Consider the following 15,843-nt stretch of genomic DNA (forward strand, 5'->3'; position numbering starts at 1 on the left):
TATATTTGTTGCTTCATCTGGCAGAATAATTATGTTATGGCAAGGAATTATAATACATGCAGTCACTCAACCAAATACATATATACAATATTAATACAGTGTGACCCAATACATGTATACAAAGTTAATACAGTGTGACCCAAATACATGTATACAATATTAATACAGTGTGACCCAAATACATGTATACAATATTAGTATAGTGTGACCCAAATACATATATACAATATTAGTATAGTGTGACCCAAATACATGTATTCAACATTAATACAGTGTAACCCAAATACATGTACACAACATTAATACAGTGTGACCCAAATACATGTATACAATATTAATACAATGTGACCCAAATAAATGTATACAATATTAATATAGTGTGACCCAAATAAATATACACAACATTAATAAAGTGTGACCCAAATACATGTATACAATATTAATACAGTGTGACCCAAATACATATATACAACATTAATATAGTGTGACCCAAATACATATACACAACATTAATACAGTGTGACCCAAATACATAGTCACAACATTAATACAGTATGACCCAAATACATGTATACAACATCAATACAATGTGACCCAAACATATGTATACACAACATTAATATAGTGTGACAAAAATACTTACATACAACATTAATACAATGTGACCCAACTACATATACACAACATTAATATAGTGTGACCCAAATACATATACACAACATTAATACAATGTGACCAAAGTACATATATACACAACATTAATAAAGTGTGACCCAAATACATAGTCCCAACATTAATATAGTGGGACCCAAATACATAGTCACAGCATTTTTAATCTACTTAAAGCTAAGTAATAGACTTATGTATCTAAATTGGTTATCGTACATATTTCTAATATTACTAAATAATATCGTCTCAAGCATTATTTTTGCATTTAGCTATTAGACTTGGACTTTAACAATATTGTTAAATGTTATCGATTTTAACTTACTAAATTAAAATGCATTTAATTTCTCATGCTATTTGGAACCTTTAAAAAAACATTGAATACTATTTTATTTCAAATTAAAACTATTTTTCTTACCTTTGTTCTCTAAATTGTTTGAATATACAGAACTCGTGGAGCCTGAAATGAAAAATTGCATAATTATGTTTATGAATGCATAAAATGCATATTTACAAATACAAGAATATGGAGGTTCGGAGCTAATTTAAAGAGTGTTGCATGCAAATTATATAAAGGGATTGAGATAAATTGAATCTAATATTTAAGAGATTGAATAAAATAATTTTTTAACTAGCTGGAGTGCCCGGCGTTGCCCAGGTATATATCCCTATTCAGTATTCTTAGTGCCTGGCGTTGCCCAGGTTTATATCCCTATTCAGTATTCTTAGTGCCTGGCGTTGTCCAGGTTTATATCCATATTCAGTAGTCTTAATGCCTGGCGTTGCCAATGGAATTTCAAAAAAATTCCAAAATGTTTTTTAGCTCAAGTCATCCCTTGGGTACCCATGGATTTCCTCAAAAATGTTCAGTCAATTTGGTCATGATGACATTAAGCTAGCTTTAGGAAACATCTACATATATTGTACATATAAATTATATAAACAGCTTTATTATAAAGATTGTTTAATAGTTTTTCTGTGGAAGTGTCCCCCCCCCCTGCTCCCTCTTTTATAGAAGTAAAGTAAGCGCTAACAACCTGAATGTTTTATGTTCGATGTCTTTTCTTTCCTAACTTTTCTACTTATCCTGCTCTATTGAAGTGTCAACACCAAGAATGTTCTCCTGGACTGAGCACTACTCAACACAAAATTATTTTCTTCAATAAAGGGTTGCATTGAAGACAATTATTTACAACTACTTTAAAGGGGAGTTAAAAAAACGTTAACTTACTTAGACCAATTTTGTCAAAAAAAACATCAAGAACCTTGCGGATTTTTTTTTTGTGGGCAACTTTGGTCGATGTCACCCGAATCGTGCATTAAAATTTTAAACTTTTTGAGAAAAAACTGTGGGGGTGTTAGCATCAATTAGTTTGTTGATATAACATTCTCCAAAAGTTAATAACTGGGTGAATCTTGAATTGGTATGGTCTTTTGTTATTTTTTAAAAGAAAAAGTAGACTTTTTTCAAGATTGGGGTCAAGGGATAAAAGTTGGACATAATACTTTTAGCCCAAAACAATCGAAAACAAACAAAAAAAAATATTTTTACGAATGGTGGTGGTGGTGATGTTCAACAACAAAATACCCCTTTGGGTATCATCCAATATAAACAAAGAGTCAAGATTGAAGAATAGTTATAATAAGGACAATAATAGAGAAAAATAAAACTGAACTGGAAAAGCATAAGGAGGAATTAAATTATAGATAAAGGATATGAGGAAATATAATAAATGTGTTGACAACCCCTCTTCTTTCCTTACTCCCTTTCTTTTTCTTGTCTTGTCTTGTCTAAGCATTCTGTGTCTTGTTATGTCTTTCCATGTCTTTTCATGTTTTTTCATGTTTTCCCATGTCTTTTCATGTCTTGTTATGTCTTATTATGTCTTTTCGCGTCTTTTCATGTCTTTTCATGTCTTGTTATGTCTTGCATTTGCTTTTACAAGCTGTTTTTTTCTATTTTATTCTGTTTTTTTCTGTTCTATTCTGTTCTTTACTGTTATTTTCTGTTCTATTTTATTCTGTTCAATTATTTTGTTTTATTCTGTTCTTATTATGTTCTTTTTCTGTTCTTTTCTGTTTATTTCTGTTGAATTCTTTTCTGTTCTGTTCTATTCTGTTATATTCTATTCTATTCTTTCTTTTTTCTAAAATTGTTGTTAAAATAATATTTGAGATCTGAGTGTGATAAAGGAAAATAGAGTAAAAGACTGAAACCTTTCAGAGAAAGAATGTAATTTTCTATTGTAGAGCCATAAAATAACCATTAGTGGAGATGGAAGGTTACCCCTTTACCATACATAAAGGATATTTAGAATTCTGTATTTATTCTCTGCTAGGGGGACATGGATCATAAAATGATTTGATGAATACTGTGCTGTAATCTACTGTACTCTACTGTACTCTACTGTACTCTACTGTACTCTACTGTATACTCTACTGTTCTCTACTGTACTCTACTGTACTCTACTGTACAATGTAAACGAATAATACTGGAAAAATATGAGTGGTGAATTCACTAATTTAAAATGCTCGATAGAGTGATTTGCCAATTAAACTTAATCAGCTGACTCCCACCCGTCTACTGTTTAACCTTATCAGCTGTATTCAAATATCTTTGTTTAAATTATAGAAAAGCGTAACAACTAATTTTCCTTGAATATTTAAGATTAACTAGATAAATATATTGTATTTTTTAATTTGGTTTTAATGATGATTAAAACCTCGTATTGTAAATAAAGTAGGTGTTTGTTGAACATTTTTTAAAAAATTTAGTTTGGTCTGGGTTGACCATCATCAGTTCTTGAGATTGTTTCTGTCATGAAGATTAAAACAAGAAATACTCATTTCACCCAGTCTAAGGATATTTTTTATGTTTTTCATTGCCCCCTCCTCCCCGAAAAAAAAATCTTTAAAAAACCATCTCCCACCAGGTGAGGATTAGTCTTAAAAATATATACCCTCAATTAATATTGACAAATTCATTATGCTCACCCATTTCAGGGAATGCCAGTGATTTAGCAATACTAGAGCTAAACGGTCTTCCATCCACAAAGTATGTTGTGGTAATTATTGACATTGTAATTCTATCTGTGCAAAGGAGTTACTTTTTCTAAATATTTCATTATTCAGCAAATTAAATCAAAATAACAAGGTGTTCCTCCAGAGCAACTGGGCAGTTTAAAAATAATCCTTGTCGGAAACCAAGTGTGGGTACAGACCATTAAAAATCACATTTAATATTTAATTTTAATGTTGTATACTTTTAAAATTTTACGATCCAACATTTCAGGCTTTATGCCACAGTTGTAAATAAAAAAGAACTGAGTAGAGAATAGTAAAAGAAAAAAGGGAAAGGATTTTATATATTTGCTCCTATTCCAATTTGTAAAACTGCCAGGTAAAGTGTTATATAAGAGAAATACACTTTAGTTTGCTTGATGTTAGTTGAAATCTCTCTGACTTCTGAATGAGTTACCACAATCTAAAGATATTCAAAACAAAAATATTATATATTTTAAATGCCAAAGCTTATCGTTCTGTTTTAAATAAAACTAGCTGGAGGGCCCGGCGTTGCCCGTGGAAAACAGAAATTTTGAAAAAAATGCATTTTTTGAAGAAAAAAAAATTCGATTTTTTAAAGTCTATAATAGCCCATTCGGTCCAGCCGTTTGGCCGGGTACACGCAACATATATATATGAATGTCTTGTTTTATTAAATAGATAAGATATCTTTTGATAACTTTTGAAAAAATCATATTAATATTAGTTTTATCAAAGAACTCACTTTCTTCTGAAAGATGCCAACTAAACCTTGATCAAAGGATTTTAAATCTTTTTCTTCATGTGTTTCAAAAGATGAGAATATTTTCCCAGAAGAAGAATTAAAAATGAAATAAAAATGAAATTTAGAAAAGAAAAGATTAAGATTCTAAAACTGGTCACTGTAGTGATGAGAAAATGTATCAAACCAACAAGAAATTTTTTTTCTTCTTATCGTGCTCGTATATTCTAACATATTGGAAAAATGATTTTTGTTAGCTCTGAATTCAGATGATTAGAATTTTAAGATTTTAATCCTGAGTATAAACTTCTTCACTTGAGAAAGATCTAAAATCTCAAGGAAGAAGCACCAGGAATAGTTATTTTACAAAAACGATTACTGACATTTCTGGAAGGGATGTTTACAAACACTGTACTGCTCAGTCTGTAAACAAAGATATTGTTGGTTTCTAGTGCATCTTCCTTAGATTAAATATCAAAAAACAAAAATACCATGCATGATATATCCATCCCAAGTTTAGTAGTTGCAATTATGTTTTCTCTAGAAAGTGACTTGTGCATTTCTGCGTCAGAAACATTGGAGGAGAAACTCAGAATTAAACAGTTATCAATCTAGAAAAACGACATCTTCCATGTATTTAATTGGCTGAAGGTTTAGGGTACCGTTGAAAATCGGACACGCATACACATTTAAAATTAAAACGATAGTCTCTTATGATCAAATTCTGAAGAAAAACATACACTATAGACTCCAATTGTGACACACCATGACCACTGGTCCTCATGCGAATCGACGTATTTCACAGTATTTGCGCTCTTTAATGTCCATCCTTATCACATAATTATTCAATTGCGTGTATTTATTCTGCATATTTAATACTGTCTGGTTGTGTGGTTGAAGTAAGTGTGTGGACGGTGACTGTTATATCTATTTATTAATGAATGTGTGTGTGTTTAATATTCAAAAGTCAATATCCTCAGAAATTCCAACTTTAGGTTTCACCAATCACCATTAAGCATAATAATGCAGTACACACCAAGCAAGCATGGTCTTTCCCAAGAAATATATAGACCAGGAACCGCCATATCTCTTGCGTCAAATCTGTGTACAGCAGTGGGAGGAGATCAAAACAAAGAATTCAGGGGCAACGTATCATTTTTGAGGGAAAAGGGCCCAAGGGGTGGAATAAGAATATATTGCTATTGTATTTCCATATTGACCAGAAAGCCAACAAAATAAGTATTCTCTCTAACTTGATATATTAACTTGTTTTTTGTTGGACCAGCTGTATTATCACATCAGAGTTTTAGTTCTTTACCTTCAACTTCTGTGGGGGCACTGGGTTTGTTTACATTCCTCCCACAGTGTAAAGTACATAAAATGCGTAAATCTGAGATGGGGGTTCCTGTATATAGTTCCTTGGTCTATCCTATTCTTTCAGTTCATACTATTTACTTTGCACAGCAGTATACAAGTTCATAACCAAAAAGTCACCAATTTTGTGTCTTTCCAATTTTCTCATTATTTCTTCCATTATAGTAAAATAATAATTGATAACGTGTTTTTCTAAATATTGCATTTACTCCCTTCCTTTTCCTTTTTAAGTTGGTATTCTGGTCTCTATTCATAGTAAGTTTAGGACAGTTCTAGTAACTTAGGACAGTTCATAATTTCCTTTAGTAACATTTTTATTCGTTTCTAATTCTTCTTTAATTTCATTTTTCGTTTTGCTCTAACTAATATTTTTCTTTAAGAACATCCCTCTCTCCCCCCCCCCACTTTCTTCCTCATACACTATACACACAAAGATTACCAATACAATAACAGAAACTTCCAATATGTCTACAAACTTACAGAACAATTGTTAGATAGAAAATTATTTATTAGAAACATAGTCATAATAATATGATCCCCCCCCCCCTCGAATTCGTGGTTAGAAGAAAGAGGGGGCTAGGGGGGGGGTTAAAAACTTATTTAACCTAGAACTTTACGAAATCTAAGTGCAGGGGAACTATAAAAATGGGGGGGGGTGGATAAAAATACAAATAAATTAAGGAAAATGCAGCAAGGCAAAGAAAAGGCAGAGGAAAGGAAATGTAAAGGATTTTTAAAGAAGTTGTGTAGGAAATGTAAAATATGTTTAAGAAAAGTAAAGGAAATGTAAAAAATGTTTAAGAAAAGTAAAGGAAATGTAAAATATGTTTAAGAAAAGTAAAGGAAATGTAAGAAATGTTTAAGAAAAGTAAAGGAAATGTAAAATATGTTTAAGAAAAGTAAAGGAAATGTAAAAAAAATGCAAAGAAAAGGTAAAGAAATGTAAAAAAAATGCAAAGAAAAGGTAAAGAAATGTGAAAATGTTTAAGAAAAGTAAAGGAAATGTAAAAATGTTTAAGAAAAGTAAAGGAAATGTAAAATATGTTTTAGGAAAGGTAAAGGAAATGTAAAAAAAATGCAAAGAAAAAGTAAAGAAATGTAAAAAAATGCAAAGAAAAGGTAAAGAAATGTGAAAATGTTTAAGAAAAGTAAAGGAAATGTAAAAAAATGCAAAGAAAAGGTAAAGAAATGTAAAAAAAGGCATAGAAAATCATAATAAAATGATAAGAGTGCAATAAAGTAAATTAGCAGGTTAAATAAATGGGGGAAAAGTAAAATTTTGAAAGATATGTAAGGGAAGAAAGAAACAAATAAAACAAGATATAAAAGATATGTAAGGGTAGAAAGGAACAAAAAAAATATATGAAAGATATGGAAGGGAAGAAATGAACAAATAAAACAAGATATGAAAGATATGTAAGGGTAGAAAGGAACAAATAAAACAATATATGAAAGATATGTAAGGGAAGAAAAGAAACAAATAAAACAAGATATGAAAGATATGTAAGGGTAGAAAGGAACAAATAAAACAAGATATGAAAGATATGTAAGGAAAGAAAGGAACAAATATAACAAGATATGAAAGATATGTAAGGGAAGAAAGGAACAAATATAACAAGATATGAAAGATATGTAAGGGAAGAAAGGAACAAATAAAACAAGATATGAAAGATACGTAAGGGGAGAAAAAATAAATATAACAAAATGTGAAAGATATGTAAGGGGAGAAAAGAAGTATGATGTGAAAGATATGTAAGGGGACAAAAAATAAATATAACAAAATGTGAAAGATATGTAAGGGGAGAAAAGAAGTATGATGTGAAAGATATGTAAGGAGAGAAAAGAAAAAAAAAATATACCAAGATATAAAAGATATGTAAGGGGAGAAAAAATAAATATAATAAAATGTGAAAGATATGTAAGGGGAGAAAAAAAGAAATATAACAAGATATGAAAGAATCTGAATCTAATTACTCACCCATTGATTAGTCTGAAGCAGTAAACAAACCCCAGAGATTTTTCTTTATTATTCTAGTTAATTAGTTAATTAGTTAATAAGTCCTAATTAGTATCTCATAATAAACACAGATTGAAGCTCTGTATTAAGAAAAATATATTCAGGGAGTACTAGGAAATATTGTGACTCGTCTTTAATTAAAGCAGCTTATTGTAGACAATATACAATTTCAAAAATGTAGTGTTACAAATTGATTTTAAAAATAAGAAGACAAGTTTAAAGGGACTTTATGCGATTTCAAGTGACCCTCCAGAGTAGCATGTATAATTCACATTGGGGTCCTTTTTTAATTTGAGTGATAAAGAAAAAATCGTCGTTTTGTATCTTAATAATGTTGAATTCTGTTGAAGCATAAATGAGCAAGTCAATTTTAAAGAAAAAAACAACCACAATTGAAAATTATCGATCATTAGCTAGACACATGTGGATATCTTGTTCATCCTTGATCAAACAATGATTATAAGGCTGCCATTGTGACTCAGACATGCCAATTTATAAATTAGGGTCCCATGATATTACGTGTACGACGGATAATTCACAATTTCATAGTGAGAAGACAAATACAAAATCGGCTAAACATGATTATCAAAAAATTTTTGGACTGCCTGTATTTAACTGCAAGGTGTATAATGTACTACTGATAGAACTTAAACCGAACCACTCATGCTATCATGGTATGTTATGGTAAAATTCAGGCAGTCCGATACCAATATCAGATTTTAGCAAATATTCAAAATATTTAACTAAATAAAACAAAATTACAAATATCAGGAAATAATTGTAAAAAAATGTCTGAAATGTGATTCAAATGCTACATTTAATTTTCACAAATAAATACTCGAAAATCGTGAAGCATTAAGGTGTTATTACAAAAACGTTGGATCTCTTATACACCCTACTGCCTTATCATTCAAAACAATTTGATATACATGTATTGTATGGATAATGTGTAAAAGTTGTGCTATTTTTACGAATTCAAATAAAACTTAAAAATAAATTGAATATGAACGTACTTGGATAGATTGAAAATCTAAAGAATAGATGTTAGTCGAACGCCTGGGTTACGGATCAGCGTATTTCAATGTTTAATGGTAGTTCCTGAAGGGTGCAAGAGATATAAGAGGAGGGGATAGGGTGGAGGTAAAGCTAAGGGAGGTAGCTAGGAAGAAGGGCCGATGGATGGGAGGTTGCAGGGTGGAGGACTAAAATCTAAACAAGAGGACGGACACCTACATTTAGGACGGAAACCTACATCTACAGGACTGAAACCACAACTAGGTGACTGAAACTTACATCTACAGGACTGAAACCTACATCTACAGGACTGAAACCACAACTAGGTGACTGAAACCCACAACTAGGTGACTGAAACCTACATCTACAGGACTGAAACCTACATCTACAGGACTGAAAACTACAACTAGGTGACTGAAACCTACAACTAAGAGACTGAAACCTAGAGCAAAAGGACTGAAACCTAGAACTAAAGGTCTGAAACCTAGAGGACTGTAGCCTACAACTATAGGACTGAAACCTTCAACTTAAAAACAGCCTACAACTAAAGGACTCAAATATCTACAAATTAAAGACTACAACCTACAACTACAGGACTGAAACCTACAACTTAAGGACTACAGTCTACACTTAAGGACTGAAACCTATAACTATAAGACTGGAACCTACAACTAAAGGACTGAAGCATACAACTAAAGGACTGAAGCCTACAACTAAAGGACTGAAACCTACAAATAAAGGACTGAAAACTACAACTAAAGGACTGAAACCTACAACTAAAGGACTGAAACCTACAACTAAAGGACTTAAACCTACAACTAAAGGACTGAAGCCTTCAACTAAAGGACTTAAACCTACATCTAAAGGACTGAAACCTACAACTAAAGGACTGAAGCCTACAACTAAAGGACTGAAACCTACAACTAAAGGACTGAAATCTAAAACTACAGGGTATTCTTTAAATTTATCACTAAAGTTCACTTAAAAGTCTCGATCTTATTTAATCATAATGGTATTTCTAATTGTATTTCTAAAACTATTTCTAAAAGTATTTCTAATAGTATTTCTAAAAGTATTTCTCGAAGTATTTCTAATAGTATTTCTAATAGTATTTCTAATAGTATTTCTAATAGTATTTCTAAAAGTATTTCTAAAAGTATTTCTATTAGTATTTCTAATAGTAATTCTAATAGTATTTCTTAAAGTATTTCTCAAAGTATTTCTAATAGTATTTCTAATAGTATTTCTAATAGTATTTCTAATAGTATTTCTAATAGTATTTCTAATAGTATTTCTAATAGTATTTCTAATAGTATTTCTAATAGTATTTCTAATAGTATTTCTAATAGTATTTCTAATAGTATTTCTAATAGTATTTCTAATAGTATTTCTAATAGTATTTCTAATAGTATTTCTAATAGTATTTCTAATAGTATTTCTAATAGTATTTCTAATAGTATTTCTAATAGTATTTCTAATAGTATTTCTAATAGTATTTCTAATAGTATTTCTAATAGTATTTCTAATAGTATTTCTAATAGTATTTCTAATAGTATTTCTAATAGTATTTCTAATAGTATTTCTAATAGTATTTCTAATAGTATTTCTAATAGTATTTCTAATAGTATTTCTAATAGTATTTCTAATAGTATTTCTAATAGTATTTCTAATAGTATTTCTAATAGTATTTCTAATAGTATTTCTAATAGTATTTCTAATAGTATTTCTAATAGTATTTCTAATAGTATTTCTAATAGTATTTCTTAAAGTATTTCTAATAGTATTTCTAATAGTATTTCTAATAGTATTTTGCAAATCATTCAAAAATCATCAAAATAATGTGAAAAGTAAGCAGAAGCTAAATAATACCAACTCAGCAGAAATATTAAGGAAATAGTTATGAAGGTTAAAGTTTCACAATTCAGTGAACACTAAATTAATGATATCAAGGTAATTATCCATTTTTTATGTAAACTGAGAAGGCTTAATTTCTTTGTGACGAATTTTAAAATGTGAGATGTGATATGACATCAATAAAATTGCAATATTTCAAAATTTTGAGTAAATTTTATAAAAAAAAACATGTAAATAATATTCCCCCCACGCCCTCCCTACCTCTGGAATTTTTGATGGGGGGGGGGGGTCATTTTCTGAATTTGGGAAATTAATGAGTTTTAGAGGAAAATAATTCAGTTTTTGGGGTAAAAAAAAGCATGAAAAATATCAAAGATCGAAAAATCCATCCCTCCATGGGGAAGGATCAAATATTTATACAAGAGGTTAGTAAAAAAAAAACCGGATAATCGATGTTTTGGATAACATTTTCAAAATTGATCAGACTTTAGGCATGCAAAAAAATTTAGTAAAAAAATTCCAAAATATTTTTGGAAGATTGAAATAAAATCCGAGAAACCAAATTTCTGAAAAAAAATTATTTTCTGTAAAATGTTTGAGGAAAGTTAATTCTTTTGGTTTTCAAAATTTCATAAAAATTCATTGAAAATTGAATGATATATAGTAAAAACTCCGCAAAAATTTAGAGTGGAGATCTTTATAAACTGATGTTACGACTTCAAAAATGCAACTAGATGGCTTACATTTTTGTTTTATCTCATTCAATTTTTTCCCATCTTCAAAATATTTTTGAATTTTTTTAACATATTTAATTTTTTTATTTTAAAAGTCCGAACAAACCGAAATTTTTTGAAAACTTTTGTCCAAAACATCAATAATCCTTTTTTTAAATTCACCCTTTATATATCTAATTAAGATTAATAAAAAATCAATTCCACAATTAGAATCTAACAATATCTAAATATTACGCCTTTTGATAGGTGGTTCAGAGTTATACAAGAGATAATAAATTATCTATTCTGAATTATGCTGTGATATACTTGGGACAGAACAACAATTTTTTAGAAAAATATTCCCTTGTCTAATATCTTTTTGTTTTAAACTTGATTAAACTTAAGTTTGCAAGAAACGGGAAGTTCTAAGCTCTCCGCAAACTTTTTTTACATAATAAGGTATGAAACCAACTAACAAATTACCCCCCCCCCCCTTCTGAGTTTAAGAGATAAAGATAATTTTAAAACATTATTTAAACATCTTGCTGTCAATGGAAAAATATTTTTTTTTTTTTTTTTAACATTTACCCTGCAACAACTATTTTTTCTGCTTTTGACTTCTGTGAAAGCTGGCAGTTTTATCAGAGATGGGTACTCTTGTATTGTGGATATTGAGATCAATGTCTTATCCTGATCTTTTGTTAATCTACAAATCAATTTCATCTTTATTGTTTATCCAGTGAAGGGCCTAAAATTCAACTTATCAGAGTGTTGTCTGCAGAAATGAATAGCCAATCAGAAGCCAAGAAATTTTACGTTCAACCAATGAAATAACAGATATAAGCCGATATCCACAACCAAGAGATTGAACTTTTTGAACAAATAGTTTATAAAAAGTGAATAAAAAGAACTAAAGTTAAAGCATTATTAGAAGGAGGAAAAAGAAGTGGATGGTATTTATTTTTTTTATAAAATCTAATTTCTAAGTTGAAACTTGACAAAAAGTTTGTGAGCCTTCTTCCCCCTAGAATCCATCATCTGCAGAGTTGACAAAACCAAATAAACTTTCCTATACAATATATCCTCTTGGGCTTCCATACCATGCAGTATATAGATATACAATAGATCAACATCTTAACAGGGGGGGGGGGGTATATTAGGCTTGTGGATTTCTTGCAATACATAATATTTTTCTACTTTTTTCTACATTCATAACCAAAAAGACCCGGAATTAATTGACAGTTAAATAGACGATTTTACACATATATATCTAGTAATTTTAAACACCCAATAAAGGCAGATCACATTTTAGAATTGGCAGGACCAGGGCTATTTTTTAATTATTGTTTCATTAATCATATTTGTAAAATTAGATTGTAAAGTAAAGTCGTCTGTTTAATTATAATTAATTCCAGGCCTTTCTGGTTATGACTGTACTATATAAAAAAGTACAAAAATAAATTTTGTTTAGGATTAAAAGCTTGGCAGTTCTGATCAGAATCCTAATTTTTATTTCCTGCTAAAATCTAACTAAACGGAAGTAAATTAAAATTAAAATTGTTAATTAGCAAAGTTACGATGAAATCAAATGTGCAAATTGAATAATAATTTTATTCATAAACAAAGCACAAAAGGGAATACATATTATGCAGGGCTAACTTTGTGAATTCAGAGGCCGAATTTAAAGAATTTCAGCCACGGTTATAAATTTGAGTCGCGGCTCAACAATGGTTGAATCCACTTAAAATTGTATCAGTGTTTCAAGATGTGAGCCAACGCTCAATTGGAACCAGTTTTTGGTGTTTCAGCAATGCAGTAAAAATTATTTAAATTCGGCTGCAGGAAAAAAATAACATTTTTTACTGTCAAAATTGTTAATATTGCAAAGCAAATGGTGTGTACAAGTTGACAGATTATTGGCTAGAGTATACCAATACATGCAACAGTAATATCTATTGGAAAATGAGTCAGATAATTGGTAGACATCTTTCTTTTAGAGGAAACATTAAAATTGACAATACCATCAATTTAGTAACCTCCGCAGCAATAAGCACCCTGCACCAAACACTCATATTGGTTACCAATAATAAATATACTTTATACCAGTGCTTAGGATCCGGATCCTAGGCATTTCTGTCCGGAAAAATATCAAAAAAAAAACCTGCTAAAGTATTTTTTTGCTTTCAATACACAAAGCACAACCGATAACTAATGTGAGATTGTTTAAAACTTCCTAAACTCTTAACACTTGTGAAATGACATTTAGATAAAGAAATTGATATTTTTTCTTCTTGAAATGACATTTTGAAAAAAATATTAAAGAACTAATATAATGCAAAAAGCAGACAAAACGGAATGCAAAGTTTAATTTAAAAAAATATCATAGAACCAATATATTGCAAAATACACACAAAATACAATGCAAAGTTTAATTGAAAAAATGTAATAAACTTTGACCCTTCAAACTCCTAGCTATAGAATATTACTGAAAATGCTTATTAAAGTAACTTAAAGTAGACACTTTTTTACATTACTATTGATATGATGCTTTGCTAATAGATCCTAGGGATTTGGAGGCTTTAAATTTGATCTCTCTTGACCATTAATGTTTAAGAGAACCAAGCTAAGAGCCTCAGGTTCCATTTGTTACATTAGGAAGTAAGGGAACATGCCTCTCTTCTTTTCAGGCTAAAAAGGAGTTTTAGTTTTAGGTAAAATAAATTTAAAGAATTCCACTTTTTTACAAATGGAACAAGCTTGGCCATTTCTGTACTTGTTTATTCTTTCTTAAGACTTGAAAGGTAACAATTATGAATTTTTATTGTTATTAAAACAGATTTGTTGACCAATTTGCCTCAAGTTTTAATTAGGGAAGTCCGGAGAAACACGGGAATGTTCTTAGCTCTGTTTTAAAATTTTAAGTTGAGTTGGTTCAATTGTATAGGGAAAAATAGCTAAAATCGTAATTTAATTTTTGTACAAAATATTGGAAGGTCCAAAAATCTTATACTAGGAAATTACCTAAAAATAAGTACAAGTAGTCACAATGTCACAATTGACAATGATAAAAGAATAAATAATAAATATTAGCAGATAAACTGATAAGATGAATAACATAATTCCAAAAGGCTATCAATTATGGGTTCTATGGAATCACCTCACCACGGAAACGTCTCACCATGGAAAAGTCTCACCACGGAAAGCCTCACCACGGAAATGCCTCAAAAAACGGACTCATAAACTAATTTAATATCGTCTTCTCTCATTTAAAAAAATTATCTATAGCATTCATTTAGGATAGGTTAGGTTGAGCCGCAGCTAGCACGGGATATGGGGCCAACCGCTGCGGCTAGGAAAGTCTAGGGGGCCGAGCGCTGCGGCCATGGCTGTGAAAATTGTTAGAATATAGTCTTATTAATTATAAGTTGAGATAATTAAATTAGTTTTATGAGTCCGTTTTTGAGCCATTTCCGTGCTAAGACGTTTCCATAGCACCCAATTACGCTTTCGGTTTCATACGCGTAAATATACTAATTAGAAAAATGGTCGTAACAACGAGGTGAAAATCGCTTCCGGGGAGGTGTGCGCTACCAGCGACGAATGAAAATTTAGCTTATAATTTTCTATCTCAATAATAAAACAAGACATTCGTATTTATGTTCCCCATAGCCTCCCAAACGGCTGAACCGAATGGACTGAAATTTTTTTAGGGAACCCAGGGGTATCCCGGGGGCATTATAGGCTAACTTTTTANGGGACTTCAGCTATCGTTTAATAAAATATATTACCAAGACCTGAATTTCTCTCACAGTATTTAGTAACAAAAATCACTGTAACTATGGTTGACAAAGAATTTATCACGACTAAGACGGCAAACTGTTTAAATCCTAACATATTGTAAGATTTACATCCCGTAGGATTGTTTGTTCGTTCCGTGTTTAAGCTGGTTTACTACTACGAGTGTTTTGTATAAACTAAGAAACAGCTGATAGAACACCTGTATTCCCCGGCTTTTTATTTGAATACTGTCTTTTTAACTTTTAAACAGTTTCTAGATGAAATATTCTATGAAAACGTTGTAGTTACCCTACCTTTACAAGGAGAATTGAAGAATGATGATGTAAACAAGTTGTTATAACATTTTATAAACTTAAGAGGTAAAAGAATACGAACTTGAAGCTTGTACTCTGTAAATGTACTCCGTGAACTCTAGAAGATTCAAGAGATACTAAGAAACAGGCGGGCAACTAGACATTTTGTTAGAGGGGGAGGGAGGGGAGGAAGGCCAACCACATCAATCTCTAGTCCGAACCACATTCTCCTCATTTCCTCGTCCGAACCACCTCAAAATCCTCGTCCTCTCAATATTATTTTTTTTAAGTGTCCTATCCTTGAAAATAAATATATTTTTTTTAAATATG

The 15,843-nt window shown here is 30.4% G+C and overlaps 1 protein-coding gene across 8 annotated transcripts in view; it reads right to left on the reverse strand.

Moving 5' to 3' along the window:
- LOC111700730 (NADP-dependent malic enzyme) overlaps nt 1-15,630 on the reverse strand; it is a 51,504-nt gene extending 35,874 nt beyond the window's left edge. For 3 of the 8 annotated variants that reach the window (XM_023471748.1, XM_023471747.1, XM_023471746.1), the window contains exons 1-2: nt 15,211-15,376; nt 1,085-1,126 (exon numbers count right to left, since the gene is read on the reverse strand). In XM_023471748.1, coding sequence (XP_023327516.1) covers nt 1,085-1,126; nt 15,211-15,316 — 148 coding nt within the window. In that variant the 5' untranslated portion in view covers nt 15,317-15,376. Of the gene's footprint in view, nt 1-1,084; nt 1,127-3,660; nt 3,761-7,802; nt 7,842-15,210; nt 15,378-15,513 lie in introns of those variants that run through there. The other 5 variants (XM_023471755.1, XM_023471743.1, XM_023471744.1 and 2 more) reach the window with 5 other exon arrangements.
- Between the last annotated feature and the right edge of the window lie 213 nt (nt 15,631-15,843).

This window comes from Eurytemora carolleeae, unplaced genomic scaffold (genome assembly GCF_000591075.1).
Source record: "Eurytemora carolleeae unplaced genomic scaffold, Eaff_2.0 scaffold415, whole genome shotgun sequence".
Classification (NCBI taxonomy): Eukaryota; Metazoa; Arthropoda; class Copepoda; order Calanoida; family Temoridae; genus Eurytemora; species Eurytemora carolleeae.